The sequence below is a fragment of the Paroedura picta genome, chromosome 3 (genome assembly GCF_049243985.1).
Source record: "Paroedura picta isolate Pp20150507F chromosome 3, Ppicta_v3.0, whole genome shotgun sequence".
Lineage (NCBI taxonomy): Eukaryota > Metazoa > Chordata > Lepidosauria > Squamata > Gekkonidae > Paroedura > Paroedura picta.
Window position 1 is genome coordinate 170,456,624 of NC_135371.1, and position 14,968 is coordinate 170,471,591.

The window sequence follows — 14,968 nt, forward strand, 5'->3', positions numbered from 1 at the left end:
CTCCCCTAATCAATAAAGGATGAGGCCGGCCCGGAATAGCTCCCAGCGGGCGGGCGAGCGAACTCCGGAATAACTCCGGAATAAACCGGACGGGCTGCTCCGGAGCGCGACGGCCGCCCCAGCCCGCTTCCCTTTCCACCCGCGCTCCACCCCGCGGCAGTGCAAGGCCCGCGAGAGCGGCCGGCCCAGTGGCGAGGGCTTCCCGGGCGCGGCTCGCCTCGGCCATGGCGCTGGGGCACGAGAGGCGGTCGGGGAGCTGGCACAGCACCAGCAGCCAGGACTGGAGGCGCTTCCTGTGAGTGGCTGCATGGGAGCCCGGGAGAGTTGGCACCGGCAGCGATCCCGGGGTGGAGATCCCAGTAGCCAGCCAGGCGAAAGCCACGCGTCGGCTTCCGCCGCCGGAGACTTCCAAGCCGGTGGGAAGAGAGGGTGGAAGAGCCCCAGCGAGGGGAGGGAGCCTTCCTTCCAACCGGGGTGGGATGGGATGGGGGGAGGTCGGTCTAGGCAGGGAGGGCAGGGCCAGGCCAAGCCCCTTTGCTTCTGGGATGGAAGAGGGGATTCTGGTAGATGTAGTTTTTTGTGCGCGCAGGGGGTTGGGGAGTTTTATTTTTATTATATTACTATGATTATATTGCTGCTATGAGTTGGCCCTCAAGTGAAGGCCTGTGGGGTTTTCAAGGCAAGAGGCGTTCCGAGGTGGCTTGCCGTTGCCCGCCTCCCGGAGGCAACCTTGGAGTTCCTTGGTGGTCTCCCATCCAAATGCTAAGCAAGGCTGATCCAGTTTACCTTCTGGAATGAGATGAGACCTGCTAGGCTGGGCCACCCGGGTGAAGGGGGAGATGAGCAGAGGTGGGCTCCCTTTGCCTGCCTTTGCATAGCAGTTCCCTTGACGGTGCCCCATCCAAGTACTAGTCCGGACTGACCCTTTGTGGGATCTCAAGAGTGAATAGCCTGGGCTATCCAGTTTAGGGAGAAATGGGGGCGGAACCAAAGCTGAGCTGCAGTTGGGGTGGCGAGGGGAACCTCTGCGGGGCGCAATGCCCCGGACCCCCCCCCTCCAGAGCGGTGATCTCTGTCGCCGGGAGATCTCCCGGTCCCTCCTGGAGGTTGGCAGCCCTATTCTCCTTGCCGGCCCCCTCTCCGCCAGGAAGCAAAGCGCGCTCTGGCGTTGGAAGGGAGGCTGCAAAGCCGGCGCTCAAACGCGCCGCCGCCTCCCGCTTGGCCTGGCAACGGATCGGCCTGAACGTGTGAACGCGCCGTCCGGGGATTAGGAGGAGGAGGAGACGGTGGCGGCTGTCAAAGGGCCGCATGCGCAGCTGGGCTGGGCCGGCCAGGCTCCACCTCTCCCCTTCCCCCTCCTCTTTTGGGGCTCTGCCGTCGGCCATCGCGGAGACGGAGCGCCCGGGAGCCGCCGCAGGTACCCTCCCGGCCCCTTCCCCCGAAGTCATGCCGCCCCCCGACCCCAATCCGGCCCTGAAGCCGGGAAATTGGCCAGCAGACCCTCCCCCCCCCCGCGCCCCCCTCCCGACACTCCCCCCTCCCCAGGGATGCTGTCGCCATGGCGCCCCCGCAGCGCATCCTCCCCGCGCATCTCCATCCTTGGAGGACCGCGGCCGCCCTGCCTCCCGTTGCCATGGAAACCGGCCCTCGCCACCCACCTGGCCGCCTTCCTTCCCCCTCATGGCTTTTCCCCAGAGCGGCCCTTAGGAACCCCCCCTCCACCCAGGGTTATTTGCCCCATTGGACCCCCTCCCCAAGGGCAGCGGCCTCCCACCCCCACCCCCACCCCTGCTTTGGCCCAGTTTATTCCTGGTCTGTCTGGGGAGAGTCTCTTGGCAGCCCACCCGGCAAAAGGGCCCTGCTGCTTCACTTCGGCTGCCCAATGACCCGGTCCGTGGCACCTTTCCGAGGGTCTCCAGTTGCTAGGGATGCCAGCCTCCAGGTGGGGCCTGGGGATCCCCTGGAATTCCAGCTCCTCTCCAGGCTGCAGAGATCAGTTCCCCTGGAGAAAAGGGCTGCTTGGGAGGGGGGACTCTGTGGCCTTGGACCCCACTGAGGGTCAGGGATGCCAGCCTCCAGGTGGGGCCTGGGGATCCCCTGGAATTCCAGCTCCTCTCCAGACTGCAGAGATCAGTTCCCCTGGAGAAAAGGGCTGCTTGGGAGGGGGGACTCTGTGGCCTTGGACCCCACTGAGGGTCAGGGATGCCAGCCTCCAGGTGGGGCCTGGGGATCCCCTGGAATTCCAGCTCCTCTCTGGACTGCAGAGATCAGTTCCCCTGGAGGAAAGGGCTGCTTGGGAGGGGGGACTCTGTGGCCTTGTACCCCACTGAGGGTCAGGGATGCCAGCCTCCAGGTGGGGCCTGGGGATCCCCTGGAATTCCAGCTCCTCTCTGGACTGCAGAGATCAGTTCCCCTGGAGGAAAGGGCTGCTTGGGAGGGGGCAGGCCTTGGACCCCACTGAGGGTCAGGGATGCCAGCCTCCAGGTGGGGCCTGGGGATCCCCCCAAATTGCAGCACATCTCCAGGCTACAGCCCCCCCGGAGTAAATGACTGCATTGGAGGGTGGTCTTTACAGCAATGTATCCCACTCAGGTCCCTGTCCTCCCTAGGCCCCACCCCTGAGTCACCAATTTCCCAACCTGGATCTCATGACCCTACCCTGCCATGCCCCCCCAGTAGCTAGGGAGTACCTGGCCAACAGACCCATTGTGATTCCCTTGTATGCCCAACTTTCTCAGCCCCTCTTCCAACCTGCTGGGGGCAAGGATCAGGGCAGCGATCATGGGGAAGGAACGGGCTTGGAGCCCCAAGGCTTCTCTTCGGCTGTCAGCTAGCCATCAAGCATGATGGGAGAACATTCTGGCCAGGGCATGGAGATGAGGACACCCCGGCCCGACAGGGTCACACCTTCCTCCCCCCCCCTTCAAAACAGAAGGCTACCCCAAGGTTGGGTGGTCACAGTCCCCTCAATTGAGGAGGGCCCCGGGTGCGGATTGATTCCTCGCGGCTTCTCAGAACCATGTCCAAGAAGCTGGTCTGCAGCGTAGGAGGGCAAATGGCGCCCTTTGAGTTTAGGAAGTTAACGCCTCAAACTCCACTGCCGAGGTGTGTGGCAGCAGGATGCTTTCACACTTTCTGCACAGCTCTCTGGCAGTGACTCCCCCTCTTCCTTTGCTGCTGCAGGCGCCCGCCGAACAGCCCCCCCGAGCGGCCGGCGGCAACAAGGGGCATGGCCGCGGTCTGGCAGCAAGTTTTGGCTGTAGACGCGAGGTGAGTCGGAGGACGGGGAGGGGAGGAGCGGGAAAGGTGTCGGGGATTGCCCCCCCCCCCGGGGGGATGGTTCAGAAAGTGAGCGCCCCCCTCCCCCCGATTCAAGTTTGGCGTTTGTGCTCACAGGTCCACTCTCAATCCAGGGCAAATCATTGGGCAGAGCTATTCTCCAGGCACTGTACGTTCAGCCCGTTGCAGGAATTAAAATCAGCATTCTGACATGGTTGGAGAAGCGTGCATGCATGCGAACGCTTAGATCCAGAATTAAATCTTGGTGGTCTTAAACATGGAGTAGATGGCCTTAAATTGGACTAGAAGCGTGCATGTGCAAAAAAGCTGATGCCCAAGATTAGCGATCCCCAACCTGTGGGCTTCGGACCACATGTGGTCCTTCGACTAATTGGAGGTGGGCTGCGAAGGACGCCTTCTCCCCCCCCCGGCCCTTTACTTCATCCCCCCCAGCCCTTCACAACACACTTTATTGTTGTGGTGTGTCTGTATCTTATTTTGAAGGGATGTTTAAACATTACCATAGCGATCAGAGAATGCTCGGACAGTGGTTGAGAGTAGAGGAGTAAACTACCCCCCCCCCCACCGGGCCTCAGTAAAAGGCGTTGAGTGGTTCCCTGGTGAGTGGCCACAAGGTAGGTCAATTAAACCAAAATGATGAGTCCATGCAAGGCGAAAAATGTCAATTAGGGATTTTACTAATGTAATCAAACAGCTTCTGCCTTAATGCAAACAAAACTTGTTGTCATCTAGGGAATGAATCCTCCTTAAGTCTTCATTCTCAAACATTTAAATAAATAAATGCATAATTTTTATCACGTCCACTGAGCTGCAAATAGGCAAATGCTCTCAAAAGATGTTCCAGTGTCTTTTGCAACATCTTTTGAAAGTATTTGCCTATCTGTTGCTTCGTGGACATGATAAAAAATTTTAGTTCTCCAGTCACTTTTCAATGGCGGGAAATTCAGTCCTGCCTTCGTTTCGATACAGCCCTGTAATATCATAGAATCCTAGAGTCGGAAGGGGCAAGACAGGCCATATGGTCCAGCCCCCCTGCTCAATGCAGGATCAGCCTAAAGCATCCAGGAGAAGTCTCTGTTCAGCCACTGCTTAGAATCATAGAACTATAGAGTTGGGAGGGGCCAGACAGGCCACCTGGTCCAACCCCCCTGCTCAATGTAGGATCAGCCTAAAACATCCAGGATAAGAATCTGTCCAGTTGCTACTTGAAGGCCACCAGTGAGGGCGAGCCCCCCACCTCCTTAGCCAGCCCATTCCACTACTGAACTACTCGGACGGTGCACTACTCTGACTCGCCTTGCTGCCCCTGCACGGTTACAGGCAAAAACATTTTGAACCATTATCACCCACCGCCTCGGACCACAAGGAGACGCAGGAGATAAACATTTGGGCGGGTGAAAGAACAAACGGGGCGCTGCTGCAGGGGATCTTGTACGGAAGATTCTCTCCGCTCAGTTGGCGCTAACCTAGAATAATGTTTTGATTTCAATTCGTATGACCCCCGCTCTCCAAAGCGATAGGAGCCTCCCCCCCCCCCTCCAACGTTGTCAAGCAGAGAGGTGTGGGCTTTGCCAGGTTTCTAGCTTCTTGGGCTTCCGGAAGCTGACACACCGACCCCCCCCCCCATTGCAGGTACAACGCATACCGCACCCCGAACTTCCCGCAGTTCCGCACGCAGTACATCCGCCGGCGCAGCCAGCTACTGCGGGACAACGCCCAGGCTGGCTACGACCCCACGATCCGTAAGCAGTACCTGCGTCTGCGCAGCCAGCTCTTGGCCCAACGCTACGGGCCCCTCTCTGAGCAGAGCAGTTTCCGCGCCTACAGCAACAGCATCGTCCGAAGCAGCCGCACGACGCTCGACCGCATGGAGGTAACCGCGGCTGCCGCGGCCCCGGAATCGGCGCCACGCCAGCCTGCTGCTCGGGGCAGGGAGCGCCCTGTACTTCAAGGGCGTTTGCCAGGGGGTTAATCCCAGGGGAGGAGAGGACAGCGGGCGCATGGCTGAGACGCTGCAGGTTAACGTTCACTGGGAGGAGAGAACGACCCCTCAAAGCGCACTGCTCACCGTACAGGATTCTCTAAGTGTCCGCTCCATGCAGCAAAGCATCCTTTGCCAGCGTCCTTTATTAATTTTATTTCTTAATCAGATTAGATTTGTTAACCGCCCCTCTCGGGCCAGGTGGCTTGTGGCAGTTTGCAACAAAAGAAAAGTTGTTGTTGTTGTTATGTGTGAAGTCGTGTCCGACCCATCGCGACCCCATGGACAATGATCCTCCAGGCCTTCCTGTCCTCTGCCATTCCCCGGAGTCCATTTAAGTTTGCACCGACTACTTCAGTGACTCCATCCAGCCACCTCATTCTCTGTCGTCCCCTTCTTCTTTTGCCCTCAGTCGCTCCCAGAATTAGGCTCTTCTCCAGGGAGTCCTTCCTTCTCATGAGGTGGCCAAAGTATTTGAGTAGACAAAAGAAAAGTAGACAACAGTAAAAGAACAATAATCAGTCGATAGGAAAAAACAGGCCCCCTAAAACCTACTTACGGTAACTCGATAGGCCCATCCTGACTCCATGCCTCAAGGTGCTTAGGTGGTTGGAGGAGGGTCCATACACATCTTCCTTACCCGGACCTCAACCACACTCTTGGCGGAAGTATTGCAGGCCCTGCAGAACTGAGCTCCAACAGGGCCTGTAGCTCTTCCAGGAGCTTATTCTACCAGGGAGGGGCCAGGGTCGAGAAGGCCCAGGCCCTGGTGTACTTTATGTGGGTCAGGGATCAAGACCTTGCATATCTTGTGAACGTGCAATTTACAGGTCCAAATAAAATAGACTTCAAGGACTGGCTTGCCTTAATTCTGATTCCAGTAGTCAGGTTTAAGTTTAAAAAATTTAAAAACCACTTAGGATAGGCTTGAGAAAAGGAACTAGAAAGGGAAGGTCACTGAGCAGGACAGGGAGATAATCTCTCTGCCCTCAGAGGCTTTTTAAGATGTTGCTAATGGATCAACATCATGAGGACTAGAAAACCAGCTAATGAAAAGCCCATCGGCTCCCATGCTCTTGCCCCAGGGCTAAGATCACAGGGGTCGCCACAGGGCAAGCAGCTTGGGGGGGGGGGCGCTGCAGCCACTGTTACCGCTCCTCCTGCAGGCGGAAAAATGCGAGATCGGCATGGTGGGACAAGAGGCAGAACTGAACTGAGAAACCCTGGAGAAAAAACAATTTATATACAATCATGAACAAGGGATCTTCAGGCCATTGATCAGTTTCGGTTTAATTTCTTTGAAAGAACTCTTGCATAATTTTACGGTTGGGGGTCACCACCACATGAGGAACTGGATTAAAGGATCGCTGCATTAGGAAGGTTGAGAGCCACTGGTTTGGCAGTTCCTCTCGCATAATAGCTCCCTTCCGTGAATCCCTGCCCGGCTGGGGCATTGGTCCTGCCCTGATTCCTGCACTCAAATGCCTCCGCTGTCTGTTGAATCCTAGGATTTTGATGACGACCCAAGAGCGCTGGGTGCCCGTGGCCACCGCCGCTCCGTCAGCCGGGGGTCCTATCAGCTGCAGGCTCAAATGAACCGAGCCGTCTACGATGAGAGGTAGGGGACCCCTCTCCCCCCCCCTGAGACTTGATGTGGGACAAAAGTGGCCAAGGGAAACCACCCCCTAGAGAGCCTCTTTGTTGCATGCTGTTCATTTTCTTCAAGTAGCGAAGGGGTTCCTCAATCTTTTTGAACCTGTGGCCCAGGCCCTTAGCCACAATGGCAGGTAAAGGGTGCAGGCCCCATAGAAAACTAAAAATAAAAAAATAGAAAAATAAAAAATGATGGCTGATCACCCGTGTCCTCATCTGCCTCACCCCAATAAATGTTTTCGGGTTCTGGGCCTGCTGTGGGCGCATTTGAAATTCTGAGGTGGCACAAAACAGCTGCCACAGGAGAGCCAGCCCCAAAATGCCCCCTGCAGCTGAATTCCAGTCACACTGTGAGGCCATTTGCACTGTGGTGGCAGATGCTGCCAAAAATCCACGTTGCCAAATCTTCCATGGCCCATCTGAAGCCCGCTGGGGGGTGGGGGGTATCCTCACCCGAAAAGCCAACCTGGTGTCGCAGTTCACAGCGGCAGCCTCTAATCTGGAGAGCCAACTTCGATTCCCCAGTCCTCCACATGCAGCCGGCTGGGTGACCTTGGGGCCCTCCCAGTTCTCTCTGAGCTCCCTCAGCCTCACCCATCTCACAGGGTGTCTGTTATAGGGAGAGAAAGGGAAGGCGATTGTATGGCTACATGAAACAAATGAGGCCTCCGGGGTGACTTTGGGCTAATCCCAGTTCTCTTTGATCTTTCTCAGCCTCACCCACCTCACAGGGTGTCTGTTGTGGGGAGAGAAAGGGCAGGCGATCGCAAGCCACTTTGAAACTCCTTCTGGCAGTGAAAAGCGGGAGATAAAAACAAGCCTTCTTCTTCACCCACTTTCTAAGCCAGGGGTAGTCAAACTGCGGCCCTCCAGATGTCCATGGACTACAATTCCCAGCAGCCCCTGCCAGCAAACGCTGGCAGGGGCTGCTGGGAATTGTAGTCCATGGACATCTGGAGGGCCGCAGTTTGACTACCCCTGTTCTAAGCACTTGGTGGCCACCAGGAAAGTAGTGAGCGGGCGCCCCATCAGGGACATGAATGTCGCATGTGACCTAACAGTCGTCATTCTCAAGATGCCTAAACTCAGTCCAGGAGTGCTGATCCCACCTTATCTATTAGAAATGTCGCTCGGGGCCTGCCCTCCTTTACCTTGGCGTCTGGTTTTCCAGAACCCCGGGCAGCGTCGTCCCCACTTCGGTGGCAGAAGCCAGCCGGGCCATGGCGGGGGATACCACACTCAGCGAGAACTACGCCTTTGCCGGCATGTACCACATCTTTGACCAGCACGTGGATGAGGCCGGTGAGTAGAGCAGCCGTTCTGTAGTGGGGGTGGGGGGCAGGGGGCTGGCTGCATCTCCCTTTCAGAGACTTGGGTAATGTTCGTGGCATGTGTGGGGCGAGCCAGGGGGACAGGAAGACCTTTCCTTGCAGATTGGTAGCTGACAAGGGCCCTTTGTAAGTTTTAATTTGGGATTTATATTCCACCCTGTCTTCGGGAACCTAGAAAGGCTGGGCTACCCTCATCTCATCAGATCTCGCCAGCTAAGGTTAATAATTAGAAGCCCTCTGCTTGGCTTTTTGCATGAAAGGGGTGGGGCTGATTTGATTATTTGTGGTTTTGAGGACTAAGATTCATTCATTCATTCATTCATTCATTCATTCATTCATTCATTCATTCATTCATTCATTCATTCTGGACCAGGCTTTCTCAACCACAGTTTTGTGAAATCCAGGGGTTTCTAGATGGCCCTGAACGGGTGGGCATTTTCTTTTTTTATGTATTATTAAATTTTTATTTTTATTATCTTTCTGTTTTTAAAACCATATACTTTAAAACCAATTCGACCCACCCATCCCTTCCAAAATGGCCAGTAACGGGCCTGGATGGGGTGGGAAGGGGAGGGGCCTCTGGCATGCGTGTCCGCATCTCTGCTTCCCAATCAGATTCCCGATTCTGGGGTTTCTCGAAACCTGAAGAGTGTTTCTCAATGGTGAAAAACTTGAGCAAGGATGGCTTAGACTGAATTTGTCAATAGAATTTCCTGTGATAGATTTGCAGTCATTCTTCTACTGAATATTATTTCAAATTACTTAATTGTATTTGTTTCTTGGAGGGGTGTCCTGCCCACAGCTGGCTAACTCTCCCCCCCTCCCCCCTTCCTCGCCAGTGCCCAAAGTCCAGTTCGCCAACGACGACAAGCACCTCCTAGCCTGCTGCTCGCTGGACGGCACCATCTCCGTGTGCCAGCTGGTGCCCACCCCTCCGGTGGTGCTGCGTGTCCTGAAGGGCCACAGCCGTGGCGTCTCGGATTTCGCCTGGTCGCTCTCCAACGACATCATCGTCTCCACCTCGCTGGACGCCACCATGCGCATCTGGGCCACGGAGGACGGCAAGTGCATCCGGGAGATCCCCGATCCGGACGCAGCAGAGCTGCTGTGCTGCACCTTCCAGCCCATGAACAACAACCTCACCGTGGTGAGCTGAGAAGGGGGCCTCGGTTGGAGGGAGAGGACTAGATGGCCTGCGTGGCCCCTTCCAGCTCTGCGACTCCATGATCCTACGGCCTTTTCAGCCAGCAGGCCATGAACTATAACACGTTGGGCTTTTGTTCTTCTGGATGCCCCCTCCTCACCCTCCCCTTCCATCCATGATGGGAAGCTTGATACAGTAGATCCAGCATGGTCTATTCTAGTGGTTAAGAGCCGGGGCTTCTAATCTGGAGAGCTGGGTTTGATTCCCCGTTCCTCCACATGCAGCCAGCTGGGTGACCTTGGGCTAGTCACAGTTCTGATAGGTCTTTTCTCACAGAGCCATTTTGTCAGGGCTGTCTCAGCCCCACCAACCTCACAGGGTGGCTGTCGTGGGGAGAGGAAAGGGAAAGCGATTGTAAGCCGCTTTGAGACTCCTTCAGGTAGAGAAAGGCGGGGTATTAAAAAAAAATCAGCACCTTATTTAGAGCAGCCATTCTCAACGGGGGCATATGGCCCCCTGGTGGGCCCTGGCATGTTTTAAGGGGGCCACAGACTGGAAAATCTGAATAGGGAGCTCATAGGGTTGATGGCATTAGAGATGCTAATTTAGCCTGCCATGGCTAGATTTACCAAGTGGATGAATAGAAAACCATCTGAAGAATTTCATGAAAGCTGGGGCTTTTTTCTAAAGCTTGCTGACTTGTAGTGTATTAGGTTATTAAATTATTGTTTCAACTTTTCTTCCTTTCTTCTTTTATACTGATATATAAAATAAATGTCTGGAGGGCCCTGGTAACTGAACAGTTGAAATTCCCTTTTGATCACATATGACAATATCAATTGCTAGAACGCTCAACCTTTATCAAGGAAAAGAAAAAGAAATCACGCAATCCGTCCCTTTGCGTGTGCTTGGATTAATGCATTTGAGGGGGTGGGGGAATGAATGCCCGTGCCTTCTCTTGGCTGAATGTTCTAGAAATCCGTCTTGCATGTAGTTCTCTTAGCTTAGGTGCTTCTGGCCTCAGATCTAGTTGTTCTTCTGCTGTCGGCCAACATGACTACCCTCTGAAAGAATCCAGATTGATTGGTTTTGCAGGTGTGGGAAGGGAGGTGAGAAGGAAGTACATTACCTATGAAAGCAATTCCTTTCTAGGCATTCCTGCTCCCTAGAAAAGGGCAGAAAGGAGACAGAAGGCATCAACATAAAGGCAGGGGCTCATGGGAATTGTAGTCCATGGACCTCTGGAGAGCCACCATTTGATCACCCCAACAATATGTGTTTTTGTTCTCCATCTCCTGCTTTAAGTGGTGGTACGAAACTGAGGTCTTTATCTCGCCCGCAAGGTGGGGAACGGAAAGCACAACCTCCACGTGGTCAACATCTCCACGGGCAAAAAGGTGAAAGGCGGCTCAAGCAAGCTGACGGGCCGGGTCCTCTCCCTCTCCTTTGATTCCCCCGGACGGATCCTCTGGGCGGGGGACGACCGGGGCAGCATCTTTTCTTTCATCTTCGACATGGCGACAGGTAAGCCCCGAGCGGGTCTGGCGGTGGGGGGGGAAGGGGCCTTGGAAAGGCACAGTCCGGCTATGTCGCAGCTGACCGCTTCTCCTCCTAAAGGCAAGCTGACCAAGGCCAAGCGCCTGGTGGTGAACGAGGGCAGCTCCATTACCAGCATCTCAGCCCGCTCCTGGATCAGCCGAGAAGCGCGGGACCCCTCCCTCCTGATCAACGCTTGCATCAACAAGCTGCTGCTGTATAGGTGAGAGCACAGAGAAAGCCCTGCTCTGCTGGCATGCAGCACAATGTCGCATTAACGCCTCCATGCGCGGTATAGTGGTCTTACAGGGTGGAAAACAGGAGAACTAGCCCCAGGTTCTGGTTAAGAGTGGAAGCCTCTAATTTGGAGAACTGGGTTTGATTCCCTCCTCCTTCACATGCAGAGAGCTGGGCGACCTTGGGCTAGTCGCAGTCCTGTTAGAGCTGTTCTCACAGAGCAGTTCTGTTGGAGTGCGCTTAGAGCCAGCTGCCTCACAGAATGTCTGTTGTGGGGAGATTCAAATGGGTAGCCGTGTTGGACTCTGATTTTGTTGTGGGGAGAGGAAGGAAAAGCGATTGCCAGTGCTTAGTGAAAAGCGGGGTATAAGAACCAACTCTTCCTCTGTTTGGTATCTGATTCTGCTACTCCCCCCCCCCCAACAGGGTAGTGGACAACGAAGGGACACTCCAGCTTAAGAGAAGCTTCCAAATCCAGCAGAGCTCCCATCCGGTCCGCAGCATCTTCTGCCCACTGATGTCCTTCCGGCAAGGCGCCTGTGTTGGTACGGAACTAAGAGGCCTAACTTTTAATGGCAAAGGGTTAGGGAGGGTGGTGGTTCCCATCTCCTGGGACTTGGGCAGTTGCTGTGGCTCAGTGGCAGAGCATCCACTTGGCCTGCAGAAGGTTCCCGGGTTTGATCCCCAGCCGCTCCAGGAAAGAGCAAGCTGCAAACGATGAGAAATCAGGGCTCTCTCAGCCCCACCTCCCTCACAGGGCACATGTTAAAGGGAGAGGAAGGGAAGGTGATTGTAAGCCGCTTTGAGACTCCTGGTAGAGAAAAGCGGGTTATAAAAACCAGTTCTTCAAAAAGGCACTCTCCTCAGTAGGGAGGGGCCTATGGGCACAGAAATCCCAAACCTGGATAATGAAGCACTGAGGGAGGCCAAGGTTGCTGCACAGGGGCAGGCCACCTTTGCTTGGTTATTGTAGGGATTCCCAACCAGGGCTCCTTGGAATCCTGGGACTCCGTAAGAGCTTCCCAGGGGCTCCCTGGATTTCCCCCTATATCCTAATGGAATAGGCTGCCTAAGGAGGTGGTGAGCTCCCCCTCACTGGCAGTCTTCAAGCAAAGGTTGGATACACACTTTTCTTGGATGCTTTAGGATGCTTAGGGCTGATCCTGCGTTGAGCAGGGGGTTGGACTAGATCAGTGGTCCCCAACCTGCGGGCCGCGGCCCGGCACCAGGCCGCGAAGGCCATGGCGCCGGGCCGCAGCTCCCTCTCCCTGCCCCCCCCGCAGTAAAAAACTTCCCAGGCCACAAGCTTGCGGCCCGGGAAGCTACTTACTGCGGGAGGGCGGGAAGAGGGAATCAGGGCCGGGCTGCGCCCGTGCAGGCCGCGCCCGCGGCCCGCGGGTGCGGCCCGATCCGCGGGCGTGGCTCGCGGGTGCGGCCCGATCCGCGGGTGCGGCTTCCGGGCGCGGGCCGATCCGCGGGCGCGGCTCGATGCGCGAGCGCGGCCCGCGGGCGCGGCCAGAAGCATGGGTGTGGCCCGCGCGGGCGCGGCCCGGTGCCCTGCTGGTCCCCAGCCTAATAAAGGTTGGGGACCACTGGACTAGATGGCCTGTGTGGCCCCTTCCAACTCTATGATTCTATGATTCTATGAATGGACTCGGCCACAAGCTATTCCCAAGGCAGAGAACCAGCCACTTCCACTGGCAGGGTATTGGCATTCTCCTGTGTTTACGGCACTTGAGAAAGGGGGTGGAGCCCGGATGTCTACTCCCGCCTCCAACCACCTTTCTCTCACCCCCTCAGTCCTCCTCAGGCACGGCACGGAGACGTGGCCTGCTGGCATCACTTCCGGCCTGGTTCCCGGGCTCCTCCACAGTCGAAGGGTTGGGAAAGGCTGGTCTATTGCCCGCAGGGGTTACCCTAAGCCGGCTGCAGTTTCCCTCAATGTAGTTCCAGAGAGCTCTTCTCTAATAACATTTTTCCCTTCCCCCAAGTGACTGGTAGCGAGGACATGTGCGTCTACTTCTTCGACGTGGAGCGTGCCACCAAGGCCATCGTGAACAAGCTGCAGGGCCACAGCGCCGCCGTGCTGGACGTCAGCTTTAATTGCGACGAGAGCCTTCTGGCTTCCAGCGACGCCAAAGGGATGGTCATTGTCTGGAGGAGAGAACAGAAATAGCAGCCCTGCCCTGTCCCCCTCCGGCAAGCGGAGAAGAGTAGACATACCGAACGGGTCGCGGAAGGGAGCCGCTTAGAACAGCGGCCGGGAGCCCTGAACAGGAACAGGGGGGCCTGGCTCTTCTCTTCCTCTTGATGGCAGTTTTGCACCCCCTGCACGTAGGAAGACGCCGAGTGCATCGCTACCTTGGAACAGCAGTCATTGCTTCCCTGCTTTTCAGCTAGCGGAGCTTCACGCAAGAGGAAGGGGACTCAAAAGACTACACGCTACCTTTTGTTCGCTGTTTTCTCACTCGTGACTTTCCCCGGATGTTCTCTCCTGTTGACGGCAGCTACAGTTGCCAGAGCTGTCTGAGGAAGAGGGTTGGTGGATCTGCAGCTGACGGTTAATCGACGAGATCGGATCTTGGAGGTGTGGGACTTCTCTTCTGGGGTCTGACGGCCGCAGTTCGAAAGCACAGCCTGCCCTGTGAAACAGCTTTGGTTACCCGGTCCCTCCCAGAATGGCAAGGGCTAGCATTGCATCACAATGAGGACCAGCTGCCATGCCCCGTCAGGTACCAGACTGAGCAGTCTGCTCAGAAGGATCAGCTGGCGAGATCGATCTACGTTTCGGGGCTTGCAGACTGCTGAAGCTTTAACCCACCTCCCACCCACCCACCCCTTAGCATGAGAAAATTCCAGCTGCTCGTCTCTGCCTAGGGCTTTCTTCCCCACCCCGTCTCTCGGAAACAAACTTCCAGTGATTGTATGGCTTATCCATTACTGAAAGGAGACAGTTAACATAGGGGCTAAGCGAATGCTACGTAGAAGCAAGTCCTGATGGTTTTGAATGCCGCTGCTGCTAGGGGTTGCGGGATTCACACAACCTGCGGCTGGAATACTCAAAACGCTTCTAGCAGCTGGAGCCTAAACACGGACGAGGCCAAGTTTATTAAGATGCTGCGGAAGCGGCACGAGGAAGATACAGCCGTGTGCTGTTCTGGAATGTACAGCGTTGTAATAAGGGGTCGGGGGCAAGTTGTAACGAAACTTCTCTGTCTTGTGGCTGTGTTAGTGACTTCCCTACCGTTTTGTTTTTCTCGAGTGTGAACCAGGGAAAGGGGTGTCAGTTTATGCAGCACCAGGAAAGGTGATAGATGCTGTGTCCAGGTGCTTAAAATCTAATTAAATGAGGGAGATTTCAAGATTCCCTGTTAAGCGTGAGATCAGCAGAAGGGACCAAGAACAGTTGAAATACGCGCGAATCCCACGTTTAGGCTAATGAGCAAGCTGCAGAACCTTTTGCAAGGCTGAGGTCTGTGATGCCACAGGGGATCAGAAAAATCACAACAGCTTGCTAATTGGGGTGATCCAATGTTTGCCACCGATGTTTGTAAAACAAGCAATGCAATTGTTCCAGCTCAAGGAAATTCTTTGCATGGGCGAGGGCACGAAAAACAGAGAACCAACTGTAAAGGGACGGTTTAAAATGGCATAGGAATCCCAAAACTATTTTCCCCACAGTATTTATGTAGGTGATGCAGCTGTATTTCTAATGAATTGCTAACGGCAGTTTATCTTAATTCTAATTTAGAAAAAAAATAAATTGATGATGTCTTTGACTGATAC

The 14,968-nt window shown here is 55.4% G+C and overlaps 1 protein-coding gene across 3 annotated transcripts; it reads left to right on the forward strand.

Moving 5' to 3' along the window:
- Window positions 1–133: 133 nt before the first annotated feature.
- Window positions 134–14,961, forward strand: WDR13 (WD repeat domain 13). Of its 3 annotated transcripts, none has more exons than XM_077329453.1 (10): window positions 134–295; window positions 3,184–3,270; window positions 4,933–5,173; window positions 6,790–6,899; window positions 8,106–8,236; window positions 9,105–9,412; window positions 10,753–10,933; window positions 11,027–11,168; window positions 11,609–11,727; window positions 13,174–14,961. In XM_077329453.1, exons 1-10 carry the CDS (start codon window positions 225–227, stop codon window positions 13,356–13,358), a joined length of 1,575 nt encoding a protein of 524 aa, XP_077185568.1. In that variant the 5' UTR covers window positions 134–224; the 3' UTR covers window positions 13,359–14,961. The 3 variants fall into 3 exon arrangements, with proteins under 3 accessions (XP_077185568.1, XP_077185569.1, XP_077185567.1); XM_077329454.1 differs by lacking the exon at window positions 134–295 and adding an exon at window positions 1,307–1,417; XM_077329452.1 differs by lacking the exons at window positions 134–295; window positions 4,933–5,173 and adding an exon at window positions 1,868–1,942.
- The last annotated feature ends 7 nt before the right edge of the window (window positions 14,962–14,968 follow it).

Bases quoted from the DNA above. Each gene is read 5' to 3' on its own strand.
- WDR13 (XM_077329453.1), top strand. From the start codon at position 225: ATGGCGCTGGGGCACGAGAGGCGGTCGGGGAGCTGGCACAGCACCAGC. The intron at 3,271-4,932 runs GTGAGTCGGAGG...CCCCCATTGCAG, and splicing joins GTTTTGGCTGTAGACGCGAG to GTACAACGCATACCGCACCC. The intron at 11,169-11,608 runs GTGAGAGCACAG...CCCCCCCAACAG, and splicing joins AACAAGCTGCTGCTGTATAG to GGTAGTGGACAACGAAGGGA.